A 27,094-nucleotide genomic window follows, 5' to 3' on the forward strand; every position below is an offset into this window, starting at 1 on the left:
CTTACTACCAGTAGGTACATCTCTCCAACCCGAGCCGACACCCAACCCAACCCATATCTCTTCTTCTGTCTTCTCCCACTGCTGTCCTCCACTTTGACACCCCACCCCGGGAACCGGCTTTGCTGCTCCCCCCTTTCACGACTGTGATCGCCTCCTCTCCCCCACTGACCGACCCTGTCCTTACCCGTGCGCCGGTGCTGAAAGTGCCTGCTGCTGGTTCTCTGCTGGGTTGCTGCGGGACCTTAAGCATCTGTGCATGCTCAAGGCCTTCTGGCTCTCACTCTCTCCGAGATTCCCAGTTTCCTGTTTTCAACAATGGTTAACCCAGGTCACAAATACCTGGCAAGATCCTAAAGAGTAAAACAGATTTTATGCTGCTTCTCCTAGGAATAGGCAGTGGATTTCCCCAAGTCCATCTTAAAAATGGCTTATGGACATTTTTAGGAAGTTATCCGAGCCGTTTTTTAAAATCCTGCTTAGCTAACTGCTTTCACTACATTCTCTTACAGAGAATTCTATAGTTTAATTGAGTGAAGAAATATTTTCTTTGGTTTTGTTTTAAATCGACTATTTAGTAGCTTCATTCTATATTGGTTTTGTTTTAAATAGACTACTGTATTTTCACGTAGATAATGCGCACCCGTGTAAAACGCGCACACGGGTATAGCGCGCGGAAAACACAAATTTATGTACAGAAATTTTTATATACCGAGCACACCTGTATACTGCGCATGCTGCCCGACTCTCCTTTCGCCCGCCCTGACTCTCCTCTGGCCACCCCGACTCTCCTCTCCCCCTTGAAGTCCTGTCCCCACCCTGAAAGCCTGATGCCCCCCCGACGTCCGATTCACCCCCCCCCGATTCACCAACCCGACCATGTGTCCAAGGCCCCGCCCCCAGGAGGGACCTAAGGCTCCCGGGCCTATTCTGATTGGCCCAGGCGCCTTAGGCCCCACCAGTAGGCGGAGCTTTGGGACGGATGGGCCAATCCGGCCTCATTCCGTCGTTGGCTGCCTGCCGGACAGGCGGGTTTGGCTCCCGTCTGTCCGGCCAACTACACAAAGGTACGGGGAAGGGGGGTGGGGGTGTTGTGGGGGTCGGCCAGGGGGGTCGCGGGTCGGCTGGGGGGGCGGTCGGAGGTTCTTGGGGGGGGGGCGGTCGTTGGGGGGGGGGGGGTTTGCGTCGAGGGCAGGAGGGCCTGGGATCCCTCCTGCCCGTAATGTAGTGCGGGGTGGGGGTAGGGGGTCGCCGTGGCCAGGAGGGTTTGGGCTCCCTCCTGGCCCTATATTGTCGGGGAGTTGGGGAGTCGGCGGGCAAGAGGGCTTGGGCTCCCTTTTGTCCCGATCGTGTCGGGGGTGCCGCCGTTGGCTGGGGCAAGAGGGCTTGAGCTCCCTCTTGCCCTGATCGTGTCGGGGGTGCCGCGGTTGGCTGGGGCAAGAGAGCTTGAGCTCCCTCTTGCCCCGATCGTGTCGGGGAGTCGGCGGGGCAAGAGGGCTTGACGTTAGAGAAAGGGCGAACCGCCGGAAGAGGAAGCAGCAGGCGCAGGGCTCACAGAAGGGCCGGGACCGCCAAGAGGAAGCAGCAGGACACCGGTAGGAGCTTCTACATGATGGGGGGGGGGTCGGGAGGCTGTGGGGGTGCGAGCGGTCCTTCAGGGTGGGGGTGCGGGTGCGTGCAAGCGGTTCTTCAGGATGGGGGTGAGAGCGGTCCTACAGAGGGGGGTGAATCGGACGTCGGGGGGGGAACTATGTAAAAAAATTTATATAGCGCTCACGCGTATACCGCGCAAGGTTATGCACGGTTTGTAAAAACACGTATAACGCGCGCGTTATATGCGTGAAAATATATGTACTTATTTAGTAGCTTCATTCTATATACTCTAGTCCTTGTAAACAAGCAATTCACATTTACCCATTCTACACTACTCAGTATTTTATAGATCTCTATCATATCTCCCCTGATCCTTCTCGTCTCTAGGCTGAAGAGCTGTAGTCACTTTAGGCTTTCCTCATAGGGAAGTCATCCCGTCCCTTTTATAATTTTTGTTGCCCTTCTCTGTACCTGGAGATTAGAATATTGACCATTTAACCTTATTCTCTGTGTTCTGTCTTTTTACCCTGTTCTTAATCCATAATAGGACATTACTTCCTATCTCATAATTTCTAATTTCCTCAGAAGTCTTTCATGAGGTACTTTGTCAAATTCCTTTGAAAATCCACATACACAATATCAACTGACTCGCCTTTATCTGCATGTTATTTATCCCTTTGAAGAAATGTAGTAGATTGGTGAGGCAAGATTTCTGTTGACTAAATCCTTGCTTATGTACAAACTCTATAATTTTGTTCTTGATAATAGTCTCTACCATTTTGCCAGGCACTGATGTCAGATTCAATGGTCTATAATTTCCCGAATCGCCTATGGAACCTTTGTTAGTCTATGGACGCGTTAGCGTTTAGCGTGCGCTAATCGGTTAGCGCACCTTAGTAAAGGAGGGGGTAAGTTTTCAGGCAGAATGCTTGTATAAAAGTTGCGATGTTGGGCTGAGAGTAGAATTGCATGTTGCCTGTTTATATGAGTTAGAGTTTCAGAATATTCTTTCATTTTTAGTTGCCCTGTGGCCATCGATGCAAAGAAATTTGCCATCAAGGTGACTGTCCGAAAAACTGCAACCAGAAAGTCAAACTCCGCTGTCCTTGCAAGAGAATTAAAAAGGTAAACACAGCTTTTAATTGCAGAGGTAGTGTTATGTTTTTCAGTTTTATCTTGAGATATATCAGAATATTCAGAGTAGGATTTGAATGCAACTTCTTGATATAATTTGTAGATTTATTGCAGCTCTTTTGCCTTTCATTAAGCCCTTCTATCATTGTACTTCCAAGCAGATTCCAAAAAGGCGCACACATTTTATCAATATACGTACATATTATAAACAAATAAATATAAAATACCTTAATATTAATTAATCAAAGACTAAATGAAATAAATGTATGTTTTCATTTTTTTCCCAAAAAACTAAAAGATGCATAATTCAAATGGCAATCTGGTCCAGTAGTAAAGAACAACAAATAAAAATAAAGGAGAAAAAGTGAGCATCAGAAACTGGGGGTGAATAAAACATTCTTGCTGACTAGAACTAGGACCCTTTTACAAAGCTGCGGTAGCGAGTCTCAGCATGACAAATGCGACACAGCCCATAGGAACTGAATTGGCTGCGTCGTATTTGCCATGTGGGAATCAATATTGCAGCTTTATAAAAGGGGCCCTTAAGTGTGAAGACCGTTCTTTTTACAGGATAAAATAAGTTTGGCAACTGAAAGACCACACAGTGCGTTAAACATGAAGCATAAACATTTAAATTTTGCATAGTGTTTTAGAAAGAACCAGTGCAAATAGCTCAGGAAAGGTGATACATGATTAGTCTCTCCATTTTTGTAATATACTTATTTTAAGCGTTTATATCCTACCTATCTGACCATTCTAGACATATTACAGGTGAACTTTAGAATTCAATTGTAAACAAAGATATACTGAAAACCTTCAGTTTGGTCCCTGCCTGGGTTAGAAACTGGCAGAGGGGGAGGTGACAAAATAGTAATAAATTGAATTTACTCTGAGGTGTGTTTTACTATAGGGGGCAGTTCTTAGTTCAGTTCTTTTAAAAATGTTTTTGTAAGCAATATTATGGAAGGGTTGTCTGGTATGGTTTGCTTATTTGCAGATGATAACTGAAATTGCAATAGGATAGAGATCCTAGCTCAAAGAATGGTCTAAAATGTTGCAGCTAAGATTAAGGGAGGATGTTATCAATCTTCCTATGCTCCTGCCCCGTGAGAACCGCGATCAAAAATGCCTGCCGTAGTTCCTGTTACAGTCTTGTGAGATCGCGGGAACGCACGAGACTGCAGCAGGAACTTGCAGCAGGCATATTTGACCACAAATTTAACAGGGCAGGAGAATAGGAAGATCACTTCTGCCCCACTTCATGCTAGACCACCATGGCATTAAAGGTAAGGTCTACAGGGTCAGGGAGACGGTGTGGCTTAGAGTCAGCCAGGACAGGACACAGGAAGGATTTCTCCCATCTTGGCTCATCACTGAACCACCAGAGCTTCAGGCAGGCCAGTAGAGGACATCGAGGAGCTGGGTAGGGAAGGAAGGAAGGAGGGAGGAAAGGCAGGGTGCAAAGCAGGGCACTTGAATATAAACCCTGTCCAACACCATGCCACATCTCTCCTTCCATTGCCTTCACTACCATGTCCAACATTCTTCCCTCCCTCCCACCACGCTGCCCGCAGCTAACCTGGAAGCCTTCCCTCTGAGCAATATTTTTTCCCTCCCAAAGTCTGATCCTAGTATACTTCCCACCTTCTCCACCTCCTTGAGGCCCCTCTTGCATCCCTTTCTATCCATCTCACTGTTCTCTCTCCACCACTACATCCAACATTTCTCCCTCTCATCTGTCTCTGCCCCCATATATCTGTACCTCACTTCTCTCCCATCACACTGTCCAATATTTCTCTCTCACTCCCTATGTTCAACAATTCCCCTCTTTCTTCATTTCCCCATGTGTGCCATCTCCCTTTCCCTCTCACTCAGACACCCATGCCCAACAGTTCTCTCTTTCTATTCCTTCCCCCACCTCAACATCTCTTTTCCTCACTCCCTCCATTCTTCCATCATATGTCCTAAGTTCATGCCCCTTCCTTCTTTCCTTCCTTTGTCTGAAGTTTGTGCTTTCTCTCTCCTTTCTGTGTCACAATGCGTCTCTTCTCTCTCATGTCCCAACATATCCCTCTTCGTCCTTTCCTCCCTCTGTTCTGTGTCCCAAGTTCATGCCTCCCTCCCGTTGGTGTTTACCAATTCTGGCCAGCTCCCTCCTCCCTGCCACACTTCTCTTCACAGAGCTACAGCTGCGGTTCCTACACACAGCTTGCGGCTGACCTGGAGGCCTGGAAAGAAGACTTCCGGGTCAGCCACAGGCAGTGTGTAGGAGTCGCTGCTCGTGGCTTTGTGAAGAGAAGTGTGGCTGGGAGGAGGGAGTTGGCCAGAACCCAGGGACTACCTGTAATGTAAATGAAATAAAAATTTCTGTGCAGCCCAGTTTGACACAGCCCGGTACTGGTCGGCCTGGTAGTTGGGGTACCCTGATCTAAATGGATGTAGCCATAGCTAAATGCATAAAAAAATTTGCAATTCAGTGAATGTACTATATAGTAAAACTAAATTTTTCCCATGTAAGTTCTATGGAAAGATGTTGAGAGTGCCTTCAATTGTTGATGCAAAGATTACTGTGCATATATTTTGACTATTTATTTGTGAAAGTATTTGCTTAACCTCACATTTGAGGAATACATCTTGTTGGTATATAACATGAGTACATAACAGGAAAAGAATAAGACTCCAATTAAAATCGAAAAAGATCAAGACATACAAAACGAGAAAAAGAAAGGACCTGAATAGCACAACAATAATGTCTGTAATATAAAATTGAACACAGTAGGTATAACGGAAGACTAAAACTGGAGGAAAAGCAGATAGACCAAAGGCAAATTATCCACATAGGAATATGCTTGGGAGAACACCCAGGCATTAAGTAAAGCATTACATTTTTTGATGGATGATTTTAGGCAAAGATCCAAGGGTAGCAGTTTCCATAAGGAGGGGACCAGGCAAAAAGCCTTGGAGTGAAAAGAATCTAATCTCAGTTTTGCGTTTGCCAGGATCATCAAGAGATCTGTGTTAGGAGAATGAAGTGTGCAGGTGGGTTGGTAAGGGATAAACAAAGAAAACAGAATGGTAGACCAGTATAGTAAGCTCTGTGAATAAGTAACTGATTCAAATTGTGTCCTATAATGAATTGGCAACCAGTGCTGTTTGTAAGAGAATTGTCTGACATGATCGTATCCATTCACCATATATATAAATTTCACAATGGTATTTTGAATAGGTGGAATGCTTCTAATGAAATAATGAAGAAGGCCAGCTTGTAAAGAATTAAATTAATCCAAATGTGTTGAAATGAGAGTTCATACTATTGTTTTGAAAACCAGAGCGTCTAGGAATAGTTTAACAGACCTGATTCTCCTGAGAGCTGTCGGAGGCACCCCTAGTGAAAGAATAATATCTTTAACTGAAATGGATGCTGAATGTAAACCACTTAGGATATAAACGGTATATAAGAAATAAAAATACTTAAATTAATGGATGGTTGAAAAGGCAATGAGGAGTGATTACTTGACTGCCAAAGTTCTTCAGACTTGGCAGGATTAAGGACCAACTTTATGATGAGATAACCAAAAGGCAACTGCACATTAACTGGAAAACATTGGTGCAGCTTATTAAATAATCCCCTAAGACAGTTTAGTGAATAGATCCCTGAGTGAAGCTTGAGCATTTATATATTGTACCCTCTCAGATATAACTTAGGATGAAATGCTTCATTGCCTTATGAAAGTTTTGGAATGAAGATTAGGGTTTTTTTGCCCTCAGTACAAATTAGCACTAATTATTTTTATTTTTAGCATTGAATTGGTTTTGGGTAGCCTGGCATATTTTTAGCTAATGAAATGCTAATGTGAACTAAATTAGAAGTTAAAGAAACATGCTTTAAAAAGTTGTTTACTTTTATTCAAACCTCATTGTTCAGAGGTTAAAGATAAGCTTAACTTTCACTTCTAATAAAAATTGGAATCTCTCTGGACTTCCAAGCCAGAGATTCTGTGGATTAATTACTTTCAAAATACTGTCATTTAAATACACTTGATTTTAAAATGGTTCTCTCCATCACTAAGGAGTTTCTTTTTGATTAACACAATTTCAGTTACATAAATGCAGGAGTCAGGTGATCAACCCATGCTCACAAACTGTTGCAGAAGAAAGTCAATCACATCTTTCAACTCCTCCTCCTTTACCAGTGAAGTCTAGTGCCCTCTTCAGGTTTTCTTTTTGCAAGCAAACTGAGAAGTAGTATTCTGATCTGCTCTGTTCAGTTTTTAAAAATTATTTTAAGGTATTTTTCTTCTGTTTTGTGAGACTTCGGTGACAAGAGGACCCCATTTTGGGGAAGGCTAGTCTGCCTGGGAGAGGATGCAGACTCTGCGAGGGCAAGATGCAACTCGCAGGGCAACTCCCAGGTGTACCTGTAGAGCCAGCCTGCTTCATGCTTCTTTGAGGCTTGACCTCTGTTCCCATGGGGCCAGCTCGCCTTCTGATTTATCAGAGGCTTGAGCACAGGCTGTAGAGCTCATGTGTGAATCCCTTTGGGTTTCAAGGAGCTGACTGAGTTTTAATCTCCCCTTGTTGTGCTGCGAGGATCTGTGGGGGAGGAGTTCTCAGTTGGTGTCTGACTGGCATCCTGAAGATCTGCAATTGTGGATTGTTTTCAACAAAGATTTGAGGCATAAGAACCTAGAACATAAGAACAGCCTTACTGGGTCAGACCAAATTGTCCATCAAGCCCAGTAGCCCGTTCTCATGGTGGCCAATCCAGGTCACTAGTACCTGGCCAAAACCAAAGGAGTAGCAATATTCCATGCTACCAATCCAAGGCAAGCAGTGGCTTCCCCCATGTATTTCTCAATAACAGACTATGTGCTTTTCCTCCAGGAACTTGTCCAAAACCTTTCTTAAAACCAGCTACACTATCTGCTCTTACCACAACCTCTGGCAAAGTGTTCCAGAGCTTAACTATTCTCTGAGTGAAAAAAAATTTCCTTCTATTAGTTTTAAAAGTATTTCCCTGTAACTTCATCGAGTGTCCCCTAGGCTTTCTAATTTTTGACAGAGTGAAAAATCGATCCACTTGTACTCATTCTACTCCACTCGGGATTTTGTAGACTTCAATCATATCTCCCCTCAGCCGTTTCTTTTCCAAGCTGAAGAGACCTAACCTTTTTTAGTCTTTCCTCATATGACAGGAGTTCATACCCTTTATCATCTTGAGGCAGAAAGTCTTCTCCATTCACTCAGGCTGCAACAAAGCTGACATAGGCAGGTACTAGCAAAGCACAGTGAGTACTGCCCATTATTTCCTATGGGGAAAATGGGGGGGAGGGGTTGTCAGAAAAAGTATTTTTTAAGGATTTCTGGGGCCAAAGCTGAGGTACCCCTCCTTCAAAAACCTTTCCCTGAATTGTTTGACCTTCAGGGGAACACCCAAGGGCCATTTTTGGTGTGAATTCGCTGGCAGCAACTATCTTAGATTTTAAACTTTCTTTTTTATTTTTCCCTAAAGCCTCCATCTGCCTCAGAACCCATTGGTTTGGTTCAATCTTGACTGGGATGGACTCCTCAGGCTGTTCTGCCCCTATAACATACCAGTTTTGCACTGGAAGATCAGCTGAGGAGTGTCCGTGCTGTAGGGCACATGAGGGACGGTTGGGAGCCTCTGGTTTAGTCTCTTCTGAATTTCCTAGGGCTGGGGAACTGCAGGGGATCTGATTGGCAGGGAGAAAATTCCTTCTGAAGACCACAAATAGCAAAGGCATGAAACACAAGTGGTGGACACTGTGAAACCCAAGAGAAGTCAGTCTGAGGTCCTGCAGAAGTCTGTTGGGTCACTTGTTCAAGGAGTTGCTCCAGAGTTTGAATCTCCTGTGGAAAGCTTATTTGATGGGTCTGGGATGTGCTGTTTGGGAGTGCTCCGACAGTGAGCCAGGAAGAGATCCCTCTTCTGTAGGTCTCCCCTTTATGGAGAAAACTGTTTCCTAGCCTAAATGACCAAACGGAACAGGACTTGGGAGGATTGGAGGTCAGACTCCATGCCTTTATTGTTCCAGGCCTCAGCTGCTTTCCTGGAGAATTCTGGTTCCCTGTCAGGGACCGGAAGTCAAAAGGTGATAGTTGCATTCAATCAAGGAGAAGACCATCGATGCGGCAGCTTTTCAAATTGACCATCGTTCAACATGTTATTACAGATGCGCTCAGGGAGTTGAAATAGAGCCTCAGCAGCCATCCACCTCACAATGCATGGTCATGAAAAGAAGAAATGCTCACCATTTTCCTGCATATCCAGACATCACTTTGCTGGTCTTTGAGCAATGGGAGACTCTGGAGTCTCCCTAAAGATGGCTAAAACTATGTCCAAACTTTACCCTATGGCTCTAGAATTTTAGCAGCTGTTTAGTCAGTCAGAGGTGGATTCCGCGGTGGCTCAAGTAACTAAATGCACCTCCCTCCCTAGTGAGGGAGGAGTAATGTTAAAGAATGCACAAGATCAAAAGGTGGACATGGTTCTTAAGAGGCAATTTGAAGCGTTAGTTTTGGGGATCAAAGCTGCTGCGACAGCCTCGTTTATACCATGTGCTTGCCACACCAGGCTCAGGCAGAATCCTGCTGGGGAGGAGGACGTCTGCCCACAGCTGGTGCTGGAGGGGGTGGATTATGTATCAGATGATGTGGGATATGATGGCAGAGTCAAGAGCAAGGTGTTGGTGTATGCCGTTTCAGTTCGTAGGATGCTCTAGATCAGGCAGTGGGCGGGTGATTCAACCTCCAAAGCCACTTTAAGCAGACTACCCTTCAAAGCCCTTCTCTGATCAAAAATAGTAATTATTTAAACTGAAAGCTTAAAAACATCAAAATATACTTTGAGTGAGAGGATCTAGTATATGCTCAGAGACCTGGAGACTCCATGAGTTGTTGAAACTCAAGAAGAGTAGTCTCACTAACCAATCATTGTATATACATATTTTGAACTAAAACTGCTTGAACTCTAATATGTTCAATAGGCTTTACAAAAACTTTTTAAAAAACCCAAAATTTATCTAAGTCTTGTAGAGTAAGTTTGGCTTTTTTTTTTTAGTTACATTTTTTGCAAATGTTTTGAATATATTAGAGTCTGAGCAGTTTTTTTAAAAAGTTCAAAATATGTATATGCAATGATTGGTCGGTGAGACTACTCTTCGTGAGTTTCAATATCTCATGAAGTCTCCAGGTCTGAAGCATATACTAGATCCTCTCACTTGAAGTGTATTTTGATGTTTTTAAGCTTTCAGTTCAAATAATTACTATTTTTGATCAGAGAAGGGCTTTCTTATATATGCATTTGAACATTTCCTTCCTATATATTTAATTTTAGTTATCCCTTCTCTTTGGTGACTTAGATTGCCTTCAAAGGGCAGATGGTGACTTTGGTGGCTTAGATTGCCTTCAAAGGGCAGATGCTATTTGGTAAAAGCTTAGACCACCTTCTGATCAGCATGGTGGATTGCCGCACATAATCTCCAGACAACAGACCTCACTGACCCGCCAGGGGAGGCAAAGACAATTTTCATTCCTCACAACTTTCCCATCACTACTATGCAGGTTTCTCTGCACAGAGATGTTATCAGGGCCCCCACACATTGGCGGGAGGCTGTCAACATTCTGGGTCCTAGATCTTATTCAAAAGGGTCACAAGATCAAGTTCTGTCACCCTCTTTCAGATCTGTTCATCAATTCTCCAGTCGGCCAGCCAGAAAAAGAGGCCAGGGTCCAAGCAACGTTGCAAAGGCTATTGGACATGCAAGCCATAGAACCGGTTCCCAAAGAAGAAGTGGGCTTTGGCAGATACTGTATATACTTCATAGTACCCAAGAAAGGTACCAAATACCGGAGACTAATCCTGAACCTAAAGTCCATAAATGCGGCGCTGAAACTACTGCACATCCACATGGAGATTGTTTGGTCAGTCATTGCAGCAGTGGCCCTGGGGGAATTCCTAGCCTCCCTGGATATGATGGAGGCGTACCTTCATTTTCCTATTTTCCCAGACCACAGGAAATATTTGAAATTCCATGTCCTTCAAAGGCATTTCCAGATTGCAGCTCTACATTTTGGGTTGGTAATGGCCCCATGCACCTTCACTAAGGTGATGGTGGTGGTCACAGATCACCTCCACAGGATGGGGATACAAGTACACCTATACCTGGATGATTGGCTGATCAGAGCTCTATCAAGGCTGGAGAGTGAGCAGGCACTGCGACAAGTTGTGGATCACCTACAGGATCTGGATTGGATAATCAACTTCAAGAAGAGTCATCTAGAGCTGACCCAATTCTTGGAGTATTTGGGAGTCTGCTTCGACACAATGAAAGGCCACGTCTTTCTTCCTGAGCCACGCAAACAAAAAAAAGCAAATTTCAGAGCTCTTAGCAATGCCGAATCATACACTTTGCATTACCTCCAGGTGCTGGGCTCAGTGGAGGCCACCCTGGAAATAGTTCCCTGGACAAGAGTGCATATGTGCCCACTCCAGGATTTCCTGCTCCAAGGGTACTTATTGAATGGCATGCCTCTCAGAATCTCCCCATGGGTGACCCTAATGACTGACTCTATCTTGTTTGGCTGGGGGGGGGGGGCTGTTGAAGCTGTCATACGGTATAGGGCAAATGGACCCTCCAGTAGGGAAAGTGGTCCATAAATCATCTAGAAGGAAAGGCATTCAGAAGGTTCTTCACCAATGCCACCGCGCTGGCTTATTTGAAGTGCCCTATTATGTCTGTAGGCCAGATGTTCAAGTGGGCAGAAGCTCATTTTCAGGCACTTTCCACAGGCCATGTAACAGGAGTGGAAAATGTACAGGTTGACTTTCTCAGCCGGCAGACTCTAGACCCAGAGAAGTGGTCACTGTTGCGAAGAGCATTCAACCTCGTTGTGGAACCCTGCAGAAGACTAGTGATTTTACTTGTGCAACCGCTCTGCTGCCCGAGATCGGGACTCAATAGCACTACTAGTGGTTAACCTAAAGAAATACTCTGATGTGTGACCCTGCCTGGAGTTACCCTGCAGGACTGGAGTGAACAGAGGAACTTAGCAAGAACACACAACCAGAGTTGTATAATAATGTGAACTTTACTATCAAAAATAAAGTCAAGATGTGCATACGCAAAATGGTCAAAAGAGCTTTGTCAAAAGAATCCCAAAGTCAAAACAAGAATAGTAAAAGCAAAATAAAAGTTCAAGTTTTCTCTCTTTCCCAACAAGGGAAAACAATGTTCTTGAGCTCCTGCTCTCCTCAAAGCTAATTGCTACAATGTGTTCTCAGCCTGCTCCCAAGTAGGTTATAATACCAACAATACAGTTCTCTGCTCAGTTCTGTGCAATGCTTACAGTTTCCAAAAAGAAGCCTCCAGCAGCCTTGGCAGCACTGCTGGGTAAATTCAGATGTGTCTCAGGTTTGCCTTACAAAAACAGCTTTTCAAATAGCTATCAAAATTCCCTCCCAGGGTGTTTGCAAACCTCACCCCAATCAAACACTCTCAGCTTCAAATATTCACACACAAAATGCAGAGTTCCAAAAACAGAAAGTCCCAACAAAAACTCACTGTGCTGCAAATCATTATTGGCACCTGGAAGTAAATCCAACCTCCATCGGTTCAGGATATTGAAGGAACTCTTCAGGCAAGCTCCCTTGTAAATCCATAGGAGTTTCTTCATCCACAGCTTGCAGATTCAAAGTGTCTCCAGCCTCTATTACCTCCATAGGTGTACTGGTCTCACCTCTGCCTGGACCAGGGGAGTCATCCTGGGAAAGGAACCTGATCCTTCTCCCTAGCTTGCCTAATTGTTTCTCCCAACTTGCTGCCTTTTCTAGAGCAGGGCAACTCCCTGATCTAGCTGAGTCAGCAGGCACTAGAACAGCTCTTGGGCTCCCCTGGTGGTGACCTGAATATCTTATGCCTGGTGAGTTCTTAGCCTTACTGGCTCCACCTAGTGGACACACATGCTCCACAGACTCCAACTCAGGAGAATTAGTAGGCTTCTGGGAATTAGCGCAGTGGCCAGGTCGGTCTTTGTATATACCCTTCCTGGTCTTTCTACCCCCCTTCTTGCCTACCCTGACCGATGCCTCTGCAGGCACGGAGTCTGATGGGTCACACTTGATGACTTCAGCCAAGAACGTGAAGGTGAATCACTTCTACAGCCAAAGAGATGAAATGAGAAGAGTTGGATACGTTGGTTCCACCGTGGCCCATAGTGGGTCGGGTCATCTTCAGAATCACCTAAGACTTGTGATCCTGGTACCCCAAACTGGTCTCACTAGCCTTGGTATGTGGATCTAGTGTGTCTTCGATGAGACAGATGCATCAAGCTACCAGTTCATGCAGGACTTTTCATTCAGGGGCCAATTCCCATGGAGAACCCAGCACACTTTGGTCTTACGGCATGACTCTTGAGTGCATGACCTTAACCTGCAAGGGTTATTCAGAGGTAATCATTTTGACACTTCTTTGAGCAAAGAAGCCATTGACGTTTGCAGCTTACGTCAAAACCTGTAAGGCTTTCCAGCTCTGGTGTGGCAAAGATCAGGTAAAGTCTTTTGAGACCCCAATTCCTGTGATCCTGGCATTTCTACAAGCTGGACTAGCAGTGCTTCCAAGCTTGAGAGGGAAAGCTATCACTGGCATCTCAACTGGATGTAACCCGGTCTTTTAAGAGGGCGTTCAGGTTGTAACTTCCATTGCATCAGCCTTTCCCATTCTGGAATCTTAATATCATATTGAAGGGCCTTTCTTAAACCTCTATATGATCTCTCCAAGAGACTCATCTTCATCCTCTTGTGAAGATGGTATATCTGGTGGCAGTAGTCTCAGCGAGACGGACCTTGGAATTGCAGGCTCTTTCCTGCAGAGAGTCCTTCCTTGGGATTTACAGAAGCTGGAGTTTCTCTGTGTGCAGTAACTTCCTTTCTACAGAAGACTGTGTCAGTCTTTTACATCAACTAAGAGGTTCGTTTGCCTACTTTTCAGCCTATGGGTACGCCTAAACAAGATAAGATATTGAGAAGTTGGATAGGCGAAGAGTTTTATTCCACTACCTGGAAAGGAACAATGATTCTCGACTTTCTGACCATTTTTTGTTCTAACCAGTCAGTCAAGACAAGGCAAACCAGCTTCCAAGGCTTCTATCACCAGATGGATTTGCATGACAATTTCGTTTTGTGGCGAGAAGCCACCTGTTTATCTCAAAACTCATTCGATCAGAAGTGTGGTCTCTTTGTGGGTGGAGTTCTGGGTAGCTCCACCTGCAGAGATGGCTACTTGGTCTACTCTCCATATCTTTACAAGGTTTTACAGAGTGGATATGGCTGCTTGACAGGAACCTGCATTTGAGTCTTCAATCTTGCAGGCAGCCTCATTTGTCCCACCCTAGACATCTGACACTGCTTTGGTACACCTAATGTACAGACTTCTGTGTTTAGGTAACAGAATGAAACATTAAGTTCTTACCTGGATAATCTTCTTTCTATTAATATGCACAGGAGTCTGTACGGCCCGCCCTGTAAATTTTGCAGTTCGCCTGCTTTTTGCCTATAGTCTGGAGCTGGAGTTCTTCTCCTATCAGTTGGGTAAGCATGTATGAATAAATTACCTATAAAGTAATGAGTCTGTAGAGTTTTGGGGCTCTATGTGTTAATGCTATTTGCACATAGCAGGTTGGTTCATTGATACATCTACAATGGTGTGCAAAAGTCCTGCATCGATTGACTTGTTTGATGCATTTTAAGCTATGTAACCATTTGTTATTTATTATCTTATTTAATTTTCCATTCTACTACATATGTTCAATTACTGTATGTGATAAAGATGTGCCTTAGTGTTGCAGCTATTACGATTGTCGCTTTTGAAGAAGGACATCCAGAGGCTATATTCCCTGGTCTTCCGTTTTTGTTGGAAGGGGAAAAAACCGAAACTGGCATTTAACTATATGGTGGGAGCTTGGCGGTGTGGAGGTTTGGGCCTCCCTGATTTCCGGGCTTATAATCTAGTCTGCTTGATGCGTCATTTGGGAGACTGGTTTTCGGATCATCAGCATTATACTCCCAAACAGTTGGAGGCGGCTTTGTTTGCTCCCTAGAATATTTTGTCTCTCCTTCATGTGTCCCAGTGCCACCTTCCCGCAGGTTTCAAACGTAGTCTCCTTTTGTGGTCATTGTGGGACATTTGGGCTTTTCTAGTGGGCACATGGGGAGGTAATCCCTGGGTGACTGGTTATCCGCCTATCCAGGGCAATGTTCAGTTCTCACCAGGATCGGATAATGCCAATTTTCGGAACCTCTGCTCTCGGGGCCTCATTCTTTTACACCATGTGTTACGTGCCAATGGCACACTACTGTCATGGGTGGAACTGCAGGCTCGGTATCGGTTCTCCCTGGGGGATTTTTTGGCCTTCAAACAGCTGCAACACCACATTGGCTCTCTGGATCAGGTTAATTTGTCATTTCCCATTGCGGCCTATTTTCAGGAGGTGTTACAAGCCTACTTGGAAGTTGGCTTCACTGTCTCTGGGTTTCATAGTGTCAGAGTCTTACTCCACCCCTAAGCGTAGGGGGGGAGTTACTGGAGAGATGGTGTACTGATTTGGGTATTCCCCCATCATCGTTGGATTTGGAAGCTTTGATTAGACTAATTCTGAGCATTTTGGTTAATGCTGACTTACGTGAGTGTCAATTTCGGGAGCTCCATCGGGCATATTATAGACAGAGCCAGCTCCATCATTCGGAGTTTGTACCATCTCCCAACTATCAGAAATGTACCTTCCATGTTCATTCGTTTATTCATGCCTTTTGGTTGTGTCCCAAGGTTAATGGTTTTGGAGACTCTTGGTTCGCTATGTGGAGTCCCTTTATGATTACCCTTTACCGTTGTCAGCAGCTGGCCTCTTGCTGGACAAGTATGAGACATTTCGGCTTCCCTTGTGGGGACAACGTCAGTTTATGAGGCGGGTTGGAGTTCTGGGGAAAAAAATCATCCTGTTGGTGTGAACCACTGATTTGGCTCCCTCCTTTTGGGCTCGGAGAAATAGACTTCATACACTTTTGCTTTTTGAGCGGAGAATAGCCTTTGCCAGCTGTAAGCGTAAAAGACAATTCCTTCAGATTTGGGACCCCTACATTCAATCTTTAGCCCCACGGGCATTCAGTGAGGTCCTAAATTCTCTTTCTTAAATTTGGGGTTGTACCAGAGGGTGAGTGAGGTCGTGGGGTGTGCGTGAGGGGAGGGGTGGGGTTTTTTTTTCCTCTCTCTCTTTGCTCTATCTGGTTGGGGTTTGCTTGTTCTCTCGATTCTTGGCATTCGGGAGATATATCTCGGAAGACTCGCAGAGTTCAAAGTATTTACTGCAGTAACAATTTGTGTAGGGATTGGGGGGTGGGGGTATTATAGTCTGGTTCATTGAGCTGTTGTTTTCATTTCCTATTGGAATTGCTGTTGTAATACACTGTTTTATTTCTTGCTTTGTCTAAATGTTGGGTTATTATCTGGGGGGTATGCGGTCTACTTTCTTGCTGTGGTCTTAGTATTTTGTACTGCATTCCGGAGGTTGCTTCCTGTTTCAGGTGGTGGGGGGGGGGGGGACTGCGCTGTTTACTTGCTTATGTGTTTTGGTCTGGGGCTGTGCTCCATGTGCTTGTTTGTGTTTTCCTTAAAAACCAATAAAAAATTGTTGTACATAAATAAATTTTCAGTCCAGAGAAATTTTGCTGAACATTGGCAATGATAATGTATTGTGTTCGTATGGCTGAATGATATTAAATTGTAGTGCTAAATTACTATTAGTTTTACTTTTATTTCTATAGTTAGCTCTGAACAGGGCTGTTTTTTCCTGTCTACTGCTTTCAGTATTTGATTGGCCAGCCTTTGTTCTTGTGGAGAAGCCAACACCTTTAGGCATAGAGTGGACCAGCTTCACCAGATGCTTGTGAGTGATAATTCTATTCCAAGCTTTAATCAGTGACTAAATATTTGAATTTCACCATGTGATGCAGGACTTTTGCACACCACTGTATGTCAAGTTCATGCTAATTATTATTCTTTTTCATGAGTTTAACAGAGCAGAACAGAAATATATCTTCTGGGAAGTTCCCCGTACCCCTCCATCTCTCTTCTTCCGTAGAGATCAATTACTTGATACAAACTGAAGAGGGCGCTATACTCCATGTTAGAGGCAAAAGAGCTGACGATGTGATTGACATCCTTCTGCAACAGTTTGCAAACATGTTTGATCACCTAATGTACAGACTCCTGTGTATATTAACAGAAAGAAGATTATCCAGGTAAGAACCTAATCTTTCTTTCCCATATACTGTAAGAGGGCAATTTCAGTAGTCTGTTCAGAGATGTGTATATTTATCTCTTAAGAAATAATCTTTCTTGCAGGAGCTTCAATGCAGCAAAGCATATGAATCCCAAGGCTCCCTAGAATGTGACACTGTGTGCAAGGAACTGAAAAAGAAAGAATTTGAGGTAATGTCTCTTATGTATTTTATCACTAATTCAGGAAAAGAAAAAAATGTGAAATTCTTTTTCAAGACTTTACAAATATGAATGCATATTCTGCTGTTTGAAACAGTTACACAGCTGGTTTTTATATACAATGTAATTCTGCATAAACTTTTGAGATTAAATACTGTATATACTAGAATATAAACCCATCCGAATATAAACTGAGGTAACCTTCCCCCCCCCAAAAAAAAGGGGGGAGGTTGGCTTGAATATAAACCGAACTTGCGTCAGTGAGTAGCCTAGTGGTTAGAGCTGCTGCCTCAGCACCCTGAGGTTGTGAGTTTAATCCCAGCCTATTTCTTATGACTCTGGGCAAGTCACTTAATCCCCTCCATTGCTCCAGGTGCCAAAGTTAGATTGTGAGCCTGCAAGAACGGATAGGGAAAATACTTAGAATACCTGATTACTGCTCAATCTATTGTGAGCACTTTGGGTGAATCTCTTTATGAAAAGGCAGTAAATAAACTTAGCAACAACTGTGGGAACTCGCGTCATTCATTTTGAATAGTGAGACTGCTTGGGGCACGAGCCTAGGAGGATCACTTTTGCTCTGGCTCACCACCAGATCAGCAGGGCTTAAGGTAAGCCCAGGGAGAGGCCTGCAATATTTCGGGGAGGGAGAAGACTCCTATAAGATTTTTTTTTTAAAACCAACCAAACAAACCAGTAAATGAGACTCAAAAAGCTTTATAAGTTTAATTCTGTTTGCTTTTTGATGGTTGGTCTCTGTTCGTTCCACCTAGGTTGTTTAAGGTGTTGTTTAATCTTGTTTTTCTATTTGCTACAGAGCAGAACAGAATTATTTTAGCAGAGAAACTCCCTGTTCCCTCTCCTTCTCATTTCTTTGTTTCAGGGCTGTTCAGTTGCTATGGTACAAATTGAAGGGAGAACAGTGGTTAAAGCTACAGCCTCAGCACCCTGGGATTGTGGGTTCAAACCCACGCTGCTCCTTGTGACCCTGGGCAAGTCACCTAATCCCCTCATTGCCCCAGGTACATTAGATAGATTGTGAGCCCGCAGGGACGGACAGGGAAAAATGTTTGAGTACCTGAATAAATTTAGGTAAACCATTCTGAGCTCTCCTGGGAGAAATGAATGAATGAATGAATGAATAAATACTAGAGAAGGAGGTGGAGCTGAAGAATGTAAATTTCTTCCATCTGCAATAAAACTCGATATGGGCCTATCACCTATTGTCAGGACTTATATGCCCTTTTTCCAGAAAGAAGATTATCAAGTAATTACCCAATCTTTCCTTAAATAGAATACTATTTTTAGGATAGATGTTGCCCCCCAAAAAGCATTTTATTAAAAAAAAAATCTGAGGTAAAATTTAAAAATCCATTATTTTTAAACCATCAATTTTATCCACTCTGCTAATGCTGGATTTGGTCACTCTTCTTTGTCTCTAGCCACTTTCAGGACTGTTCCGCCACTAATTTCTGTCAAGTGGGATGATCAGAGATACTCAGAAAAACACACAGACAATATAAAGCATAAACAATAACACTTTAATATATATATATATATATATATAAGAATAAATTAGCATCACCGTATCTCACGTAAACCCTCCCTTCACCATTCGGAATCCCTCAATGGATAGGCGAGTAGGACACAGGAGTCTGCCCCTTTAGACCTGACGTCTTGGATAGCCGGCTAGGATTCTGGATTCTAGGAGCAGAATTCCGTCCTTATAAGCTGCTGAGTTAAACAGCTGGTCCTGCAGTAACAGCGTCCTTTGATTCAGGCACACCCCAGGTCGGTCCCTTTGAAGTTGTTTGGGCAACATTCAGGTCAAAGAGGTCAAAATGTCAGATAAACAGACTTGTGGATTCATATCGGTAGCATGCTGAATTTCAGTTACCCCCCCTGGCCAGTTCCTTTGTTTGGATAACATTCAGGTCCCATCTGGCGTTAATGAGGTGTTGCAGGGACTAGTAAACGGCTGGTCTTGCTCTTTTGTTCTCTGTTTTGGTAACACCCAGGTCTGTCCTTACTGATGTTATTTGAGTGGTACGCAGGCAACTGAATTTAGGGAAAAGCTGTTGGGTTCTTAGTAAAGCATTTGATGTTGTCAAGGTAACACTAAGGTTCAGGAGTTCAGGTAAGCAGACTTGAGTAGACATATAATATTCTGAACAAAATTATCAGTAATATGCTGGGGTATAACATTCCACTCCTGGATACTCAAGTTTGCTTCTCCAAATTTAGAAGTCCTCCGAATTAAGGGAGAGAGTGTCCGACAATTAAGAAAGGTTAAAAGATAGTTAAACAAATTTATAGAGTACAAAATGAAGAAACTCCTTTTATGCCATATCACTGCAGTGGTAGTTTCAATATGATCTGCCACAGAATGCAAGTTATTATTTCAAAATTCAGTTGCTCACTGCAACACATTAACATTCTGTAAACATACTGAAAAGGGAGCTTGACTAGCAGGAATCACAAGTTCAACAGTACTAAAGACACATTGTTTCATTTCAAAATTTACACCATTTTCTATCTAAGGGTACAGAATGTGATGTGGTTCTTAAATCAATGCGATAAAGTTAATTCTTTGTGATATCATTAACGACATGTAACATTAACTGATCATATCGTAGCGTTAGTTCATAATTATGTACAGTATTTGTCACCCATTCACCTTCCCTTCTAAATACATCTGCTACTCTGGAGTCAAAATATGCTTCTTTGCCAGCCAGTATTTCAGAAACAATAGTATCTATTCTACCTTTAAGCAAAGGTAAAATGGGAAAATTAATTTTCCCTTCATAATTTATTTCCTTATGTGCTAAACCTGTTGTTCTTGCATTCCCTAATATTTCTTGCTAATTAGGCCTTTCACTTGAAAGTATCACGTATTGGGAATCATGAAAATTAATAATCTTATTAATATTATATTTGTGCTCTTACTCATGGCATACATTTAGGGTAGCTTCATATTCACCATCGATCACCGCAGTTATCTGGTATCCCGTTTTTCTTAGCATCTTTGGTTAGGGTCTGGCTATGCTCCGGTTTCAATAGGCTTGCTATGCCACTCACATGCCTTCACTCATGTAATTTTCAGGCACCACCTCCAGAGACCAGCCCTAATGTGAAGTGGCAGGATATGGGCTCACTTCTATTCCCCAGTTGGTGCCACATAACAGCCTCATGGCACGGCACTGTATGTCTGGTTGCGTCTTCATCTTCTCGGTCTGGTGAAATTTTCTCTTAACCCAGCATGTTAGCCAAATTATCAGAATGAGAGAGCAGAGCTGACCAATTTTATCACAAAAGGATGAAAGTCTATGTGTAATAACATTTCCCAGTACGTGATTTTTCAAGGAAAATATTTCCTCATGATTGTTTATCTTCAATGCTTTAATTACATTAAACCCCCCTAGTGGTAAAAGAGAGTATAAGAGAAAAAGGAGAAAAACCACTTTATGTACAGAAGGTGATAACATGTGACACAATACTTGTGTGTAAGGTAGTATTTGTGTGAGATAAGAGAAACAACACTAATGCACTTAAAGGTATTCTGTAGGACATTCAGAAAATACATCTTTTTATGTTCTGGACATAATTATTATGTCATTTAAGAGAGACCATACACACGTACAGAATGTGATAACATTTGACACTGTGTAAGGTAGTATTTGTGTGAGATAAGAGAAACAACACTAATGTACTTAAAGGTATTCTGTAGGACATTCAGAAAATATACCTTTTTATGTTCTGGACATAACTATTATGTCATTTAAGAGAGACCATACACACGTACAGAATGTGATACCAAAATAACTTATGTCAGAGATGTGCACTGCACTGTTTATACCTGGTAAGTTAAATAAAGAGAGACCATTTTTTTTTAATTTTATTTAGCAAATATCAAATACCAATGAACACCATTTTACCAGGTATAAAGCTTTCTAATTATTTCTCTTCAGATATCCTTTTATAATATAACCCCTAACTAAATTATCATTGGGCTGTTTAGAAACATAGAAAGATGACGGCAGAAAAGGGCCAAGGCCCATCAAGTCTGCCCACTCTATAGACCCTTTGCCCTTAAGATTAGCCAATGTTTTGCCCTGACCCATGTAGGGATCCCACATGGGCGTCCCATTTATTCCTAAAATCTGGCACGCTGCTGGCCTCGATTACCTTTGAGCCATAGCATAAAATCATTGTGAGCATGGTTTTCATAAGATGCTTTCTGGTATGTAGGGGAATCTTTTTTGGAAAGGGATATGGTACCATTTGGACTAATAGAAGGGGTGGAATAAACTCTGGAAATGGCCAATGTGCAATGTTGGGGTACCCCATAAGCTAAAACAGACAACACATAACAGAAACAGACAAACACAGAGCTCCGGCATGCTTTCTTCCATCAGTAATGATTCAGGGTTGAATTTAATCTGTAAATAAGCACACTATTAATCAAAAGAGTCACAAACAAATGTGGTATCCATTGGATTCCCACTATCAGGTCACATTGCTGGAAGCATTTTAAATGTGGCACAGTGAAATTGGTTCTCCGGACCATGTCTAGATAATAAGCTTCTAAAAGAAAGAGAGATAGAAATTTAAGTTAATTGCTCTATATAGTTTTACTGGTCTTCTTTTCTATTTTCTTCCATTTCAAAGTTCTGTCACACAATCATAAAAATTCAAGCAGGGACGCTTTAATCTATAAAACATATAAGAGAGGTTTACGTGCAGGTACAGTGGTTCACAATGTTAGTGTTTGAGGTAAAAGACACATTTGCAAAATTACTTGGAGTGCAACTTCCTTATACTATCTAACAAAACTTTATACATTATAAAGGTCACTTGGCAATATTTCTACTTTTTTATTGTCCAACCAACCCCATATGTTACCCCAGATGTGAAATATGTTGCCTCCAAAAATCCAAAAAGGCCCAAGTCTGTTTTTAACTTTGGGGAGAAGGGAAGTTTAGCTTTCTCTATCACCTCTCGGCATCTGTAAGTATTTTTTGTGGTAGTTTGGTATATGTATATTGCCTCCCTTGCCAAGTGGATGTAAATTGTTCTGGACATTTCTCCACTATAGGGATAGTAAAAATGCATTGGTTCATGTTTCCATCGGAAAGCTGTCATGTTAACCCTTTTTGGATATCTGGCAAGGAATCCCATAGATTAATCCCAAATTGGTAATTGTCCAATTTTAAAATTTGTAAAATTTTTTCTTCCTGCTTGTATAATTTTCCCCCCAATCCTGATATTTATATTCCTACACCCCAGCGTCCACTACAGCTTGTACCTGTTGCTCCCCAGGTTTCTACTAAATATTTATCTCTACCTGCGGACACTGTTCTAATTTGGTTCAAGCTAACTGAGGCTTGGTATTCACATCATTGATCCTCCCACCACTTCCACCCTTTTAAATCAGGATAAAGAGTGGAAGCAGTTTCCTCAGGAGGAGCAGTTGGCACTGGCACATCCTCACTCTTGCTTACTTGGGCTTGAGACATAGATTTCTTTCCTAATCCTCTACTTTTGTACATTTTCCATAAAGTCCCGGTATCTTTCCCATCTATTTCTTCCCTCTTTACCCCATCTTTTATTAATGCTAAAAACATATCACTTCGGGATACTCGATTAGCCCTGTTTGAATTGGATTGTCCTTCCCTCTTTTTATCAAAAGTAGTTTGAGGTCCCCAGTCTCCCAGATCTCCTAACTGTCGGACCGCTTCCAAGACTTCCAAAATAGACCTGTCTGTTTGATTGATCAACAGAGTCATAATTACCTGTTTGTATGCCGGTGCAGCATACCTGATAATTTTATTTCTCATGGATACAGTAAAAGGTAATGACATATATGTGTCAGCGTGACCTATTACTAAAGCTACCTTCATAGCCTCTTCCTTAATTCTCATTTGTGCATCTTTCAATGTATACCAAACTTTATCATTGGAAGGCCAGTCAGATTCAAGGGGATATCGCCTCGTGACACCCCTACTAATTATCTCTAATAAAGACCTTTGGGCATTTTTTGTAGGATAAGGATCCTTCCGCAACGCATGTTGCACTGCTATTTCTTGACAAATTTGAACAAATTTAGGGGCATCTGTGGCATCTAACATAATCCCTGCTGCACCCAGCTCCTGTACCCGAACTACCCACTGTATTAGTGGTTCCCCAGGCTGCTGTGTAAAGCGTGCCATCATATCCATGATTTCATGTGGAGTAACATCCTCCCTAACTAGATTTTCTCCTGTTTGCAGATTTCCCTGTAATCTTTGTTTCCTCACAGGCTTTGCTTCTAAACTTTCTGCCTGCTCTCCTTCAACACATATATCCTCCTCACTGTTATTAGAATTTGAATCCCAAATATTCCCATCCCGTTTGTTTGGATTCCAATCATTCGGCAGATGATAAATTAAGATTTTAACTTTTCTGTAACTCACTTTCCACCTCCGTTTCTTGTATTTATATCGTGCATATTGCATAGCTGACTGTTCTATTACATTTTGATAGGTTTCTACCTTATCCATTAACAACTTATTCTGACATTGTAGCATTGTAATGGCATGCTGTTGTTTATTCCTTTTCTTTTCCAGCTCTTCTAATTTCAATTGTAATTCCTGTTTAGCTTCATGCAAATTCCTCCAGTCTGACAAAATCATCCTTCCTTGTCTAGAAATTACTTCTTGCTCTTCTCCTTTTGAGATTTTCACCTTTTGTAAGGAGGCACATAATTCATGTGGATCCCCACTTCCAAAAGTACAGGATTCACACAATCCTGCTTTTACAGACCACTCAGTGGCCATTAATGTTCCCATAATTTCATTCTCATTTGGAATGGAGGGATTGGGAGCCTGCTCCTCAACCCCTTGTTGCCTAGTTAGTTTTTCTGACATCATTAGATTAACCCCACTTCTGGTACCAATTTGTTCCGCCACTAATTTCTGTCAAGTGGGATGATCAGAGATACTCAGAAAAACACACAGACAATATAAAGCATAAACAATAACACTTTAATATATATATATATATATATATATATAAGAATAAATTAGCATCACCGTATCTCACGTAAACCCTCCCTTCACCATTCGGAATCCCTCAATGGATAGGCGAGTAGGACACAGGAGTCTGCCCCTTTAGACCTGACGTCTTGGATAGCCGGCTAGGATTCTGGATTCTAGGAGCAGAATTCCGTCCTTATAAGCTGCTAAGTTAAACAGCTGGTCCTGCAGTAACAGCGTCCTTTGATTCAGGCACACCCCAGGTCGGTCCCTTTGAAGTTGTTTGGGCAACATTCAGGTCAAAGAGGTCAAAATGTCAGATAAACAGACTTGTGGATTCATATCGGTAGCATGCTGAATTTCAGTTACCCCCCTGGCCAGTTCCTTTGTTTGGATAACATTCAGGTCCCATCTGGCGTTAATGAGGTGTTGCAGGGACTAGTAAACGGCTGGTCTTGCTCTTTTGTTCTCTGTTTTGGTAACACCCAGGTCTGTCCTTACTGATGTTATTTGAGTGGTACGCAGGCAACTGAATTTAGGGAAAAGCTGTTGGGTTCTTAGTAAAGCATTTGATGTTGTCAAGGTAACACTAAGGTTCAGGAGTTCAGGTAAGCAGACTTGAGTAGACATATAATATTCTGAACAAAATTATCAGTAATATGCTGGGGTATAACAAGGACACATACTGGACAATTCTGTCCGCATCAGACTCCGATCCCCGAAACTGGATTTTCTTAGTCTCTTGCCACATGCGAGACACAGAGACTGTACAAGTCTATCCAGCATCAAGCTGAGCTCCCACTGCTCCATGTTGGCGTGTCCATCTTCTAAGCATCTCCTGTGTCTATTCCACACATTTTTGAATTTGTTCACTGATTTGGACTTGCCTCTGGTTCTCAAGCATATATCACCCTCTCTGTGAAAAAGTATTTCCTGACATTACTCCTGAGTCTACTTCCCTGCAACCTCCATTCATGTCCTCAAATTAATAAATAAAGAAGTTGATACAGTACATGTGTGTGTAAGTGCACATATTTGTTATTGTTAGTACAGTAAACCCCCACGAATTTGCGGTTCGCAAATTGCAGACTCCGTAATTCACAGTATTTTCCGACCACCTCTTTCTGGTACTAAAGTTATATCAAAGCAGCTCCTGATTGGTGTAACCATGACTTTAGTACCAGGAAGAGGTGGTTGGAAAATGTGGCCAGCTTCGTAAGTACAATTTAAGTACCCGCCGGCGCCCCAGCTGCCCTCTTCTGCCTTCGATCAACTGAAAAACCGTATTTGTGGTTTTTCGAAATTCGCTGGTGTTCCTGGAATGGAACCCCCGTGAATTTCGGGGGAGTACTGTATTCCAATTCTTTAGAATATGAGTAAATTGGGGGAAGGGAAAGTGGAGGGGAACACAATTGTTCTGATCAGCATTAAAGCCTCCCCCTTACATGTATCACACAAACACTAATAAACCATGAGTATAGAACCCAGTAGCTAAAGAGATGGTTAGTAGACATCACAGTAATGCAATCAGAGACCGAGAAAAGGTGGCAAAAAGATACAAAAATTGTCCAGTAGTCCAGCATTTCTTTTTCTTCTGTAGCATCCCTTCAAGCCCAAAATCCTTGTTTTTTCCCTATGCTCTGCAATCCAGCATCTTCCCCGCCCTTTCCTTTCATTCATTAGGTGTAATCGACTCATGTTCAAGTCCTAGTGACTTGATGAATTACAGATCTAAAAAGAGATTGGTCTTATGCTAGCCCTTTCCTACCCTCTTACATTTAATAAGAACATAAGAATAGCCTTACTGGGTCAGACCAATGGTCCATCAAGCCCAGTAGCCCGTTCTTACGGTTGCCAATCCAGGTCACTAGTACCTGGCGAAAACCCAAGGTGTAGCAATATTCCATGCTACCAATACAGGGCAAGCAGTGGCTTCCCCATATCTTTCTCAGCTTAGCCCTGGTTGAATGGAAGGTGACAGAGTGTAGTGGTCAATGGAGATCGTTCTGAGGAAAGGGATGTTCTGTTCTTGGGCCTGTTCTTTTTAACATTTTTATAAGCGATATTGCTGAAGGGCTGTCAGGTAAGATTTGCCCCTGCGGATGATACCAAAATCTGCAATAAAGTAGGCACCCCAGATGATGTGAATAACATAAAGAAAGACTTAGTGAAGCTTGAAGAATGTTCTGAAATTTGGTAGCTAAAATTTAATGTTATGAAATGCAAGGTCATGCATTTGGGCTGCAAAAACCCAAAGGAACGGTACAGTTTAGGGGTGAAGAACTTATGTGCATGACAGAAGAGCGGGACTTTGGTGTGATTGTATGCGATGATCTTAAGGTTGCCGAACAGGTTGAAAAGGTGACAGCAAAAGCTAGAAGGATGCTAGGGTGTATAGGGAGAGGTATGGCCAGTAGAAAAAAGAGGTATTGATGCCCCTGTATAAGACTTTGGTGAGATCTCATTTAGAATATTGTGTACAATTCTGGAGGTTGCACCTTCAAAAATGTATTAAAAGGATGTAATCTGCTTTAGAAAGGCTACTAAAATGGTGTGTGTGGTCTTCGCCATAAGGCGTATGGGGATGGACTTAAAGATCTCAATCTGTATACTTTGGAGGAAGATAACACAAAAAGGCAACTTAGTCACATCAAGGTTTGTATGGGGGACGCTCAGGGCACCAAAAATGGCTCACAACTTACTAACCAACATATAATAAATATGGTGTAGATAAAGAGTGAAGGGTGCTCTCAGTGTGAACCATCAGTGATAGGAGCGCAGCTCCGACACTTCACTTCTGGGTCAAGGCGGTAAGCCTCCACCCCCACACCATCATCGAGCACC

General features: G+C 42.7%; 1 protein-coding gene across 1 annotated transcript in view; it reads left to right on the forward strand.

Moving 5' to 3' along the window:
• The window catches only part of NFXL1 (nuclear transcription factor, X-box binding like 1), a 171,261-nt gene that overhangs the window by 124,647 nt on the left and 19,520 nt on the right, over positions 1-27,094 (forward strand). The window contains exons 20-21 of the mRNA XM_033946064.1: positions 2,611-2,715; positions 17,142-17,228. Of these exons, the coding sequence (XP_033801955.1) occupies positions 2,611-2,715; positions 17,142-17,228 (192 nt within the window). The remainder of the gene's footprint in view (positions 1-2,610; positions 2,716-17,141; positions 17,229-27,094) is intronic.

The sequence above is a fragment of the Geotrypetes seraphini genome, chromosome 1, assembly GCF_902459505.1.
Source record: "Geotrypetes seraphini chromosome 1, aGeoSer1.1, whole genome shotgun sequence".
In the NCBI taxonomy this organism is placed as follows: Eukaryota; Metazoa; Chordata; class Amphibia; order Gymnophiona; family Dermophiidae; genus Geotrypetes; species Geotrypetes seraphini.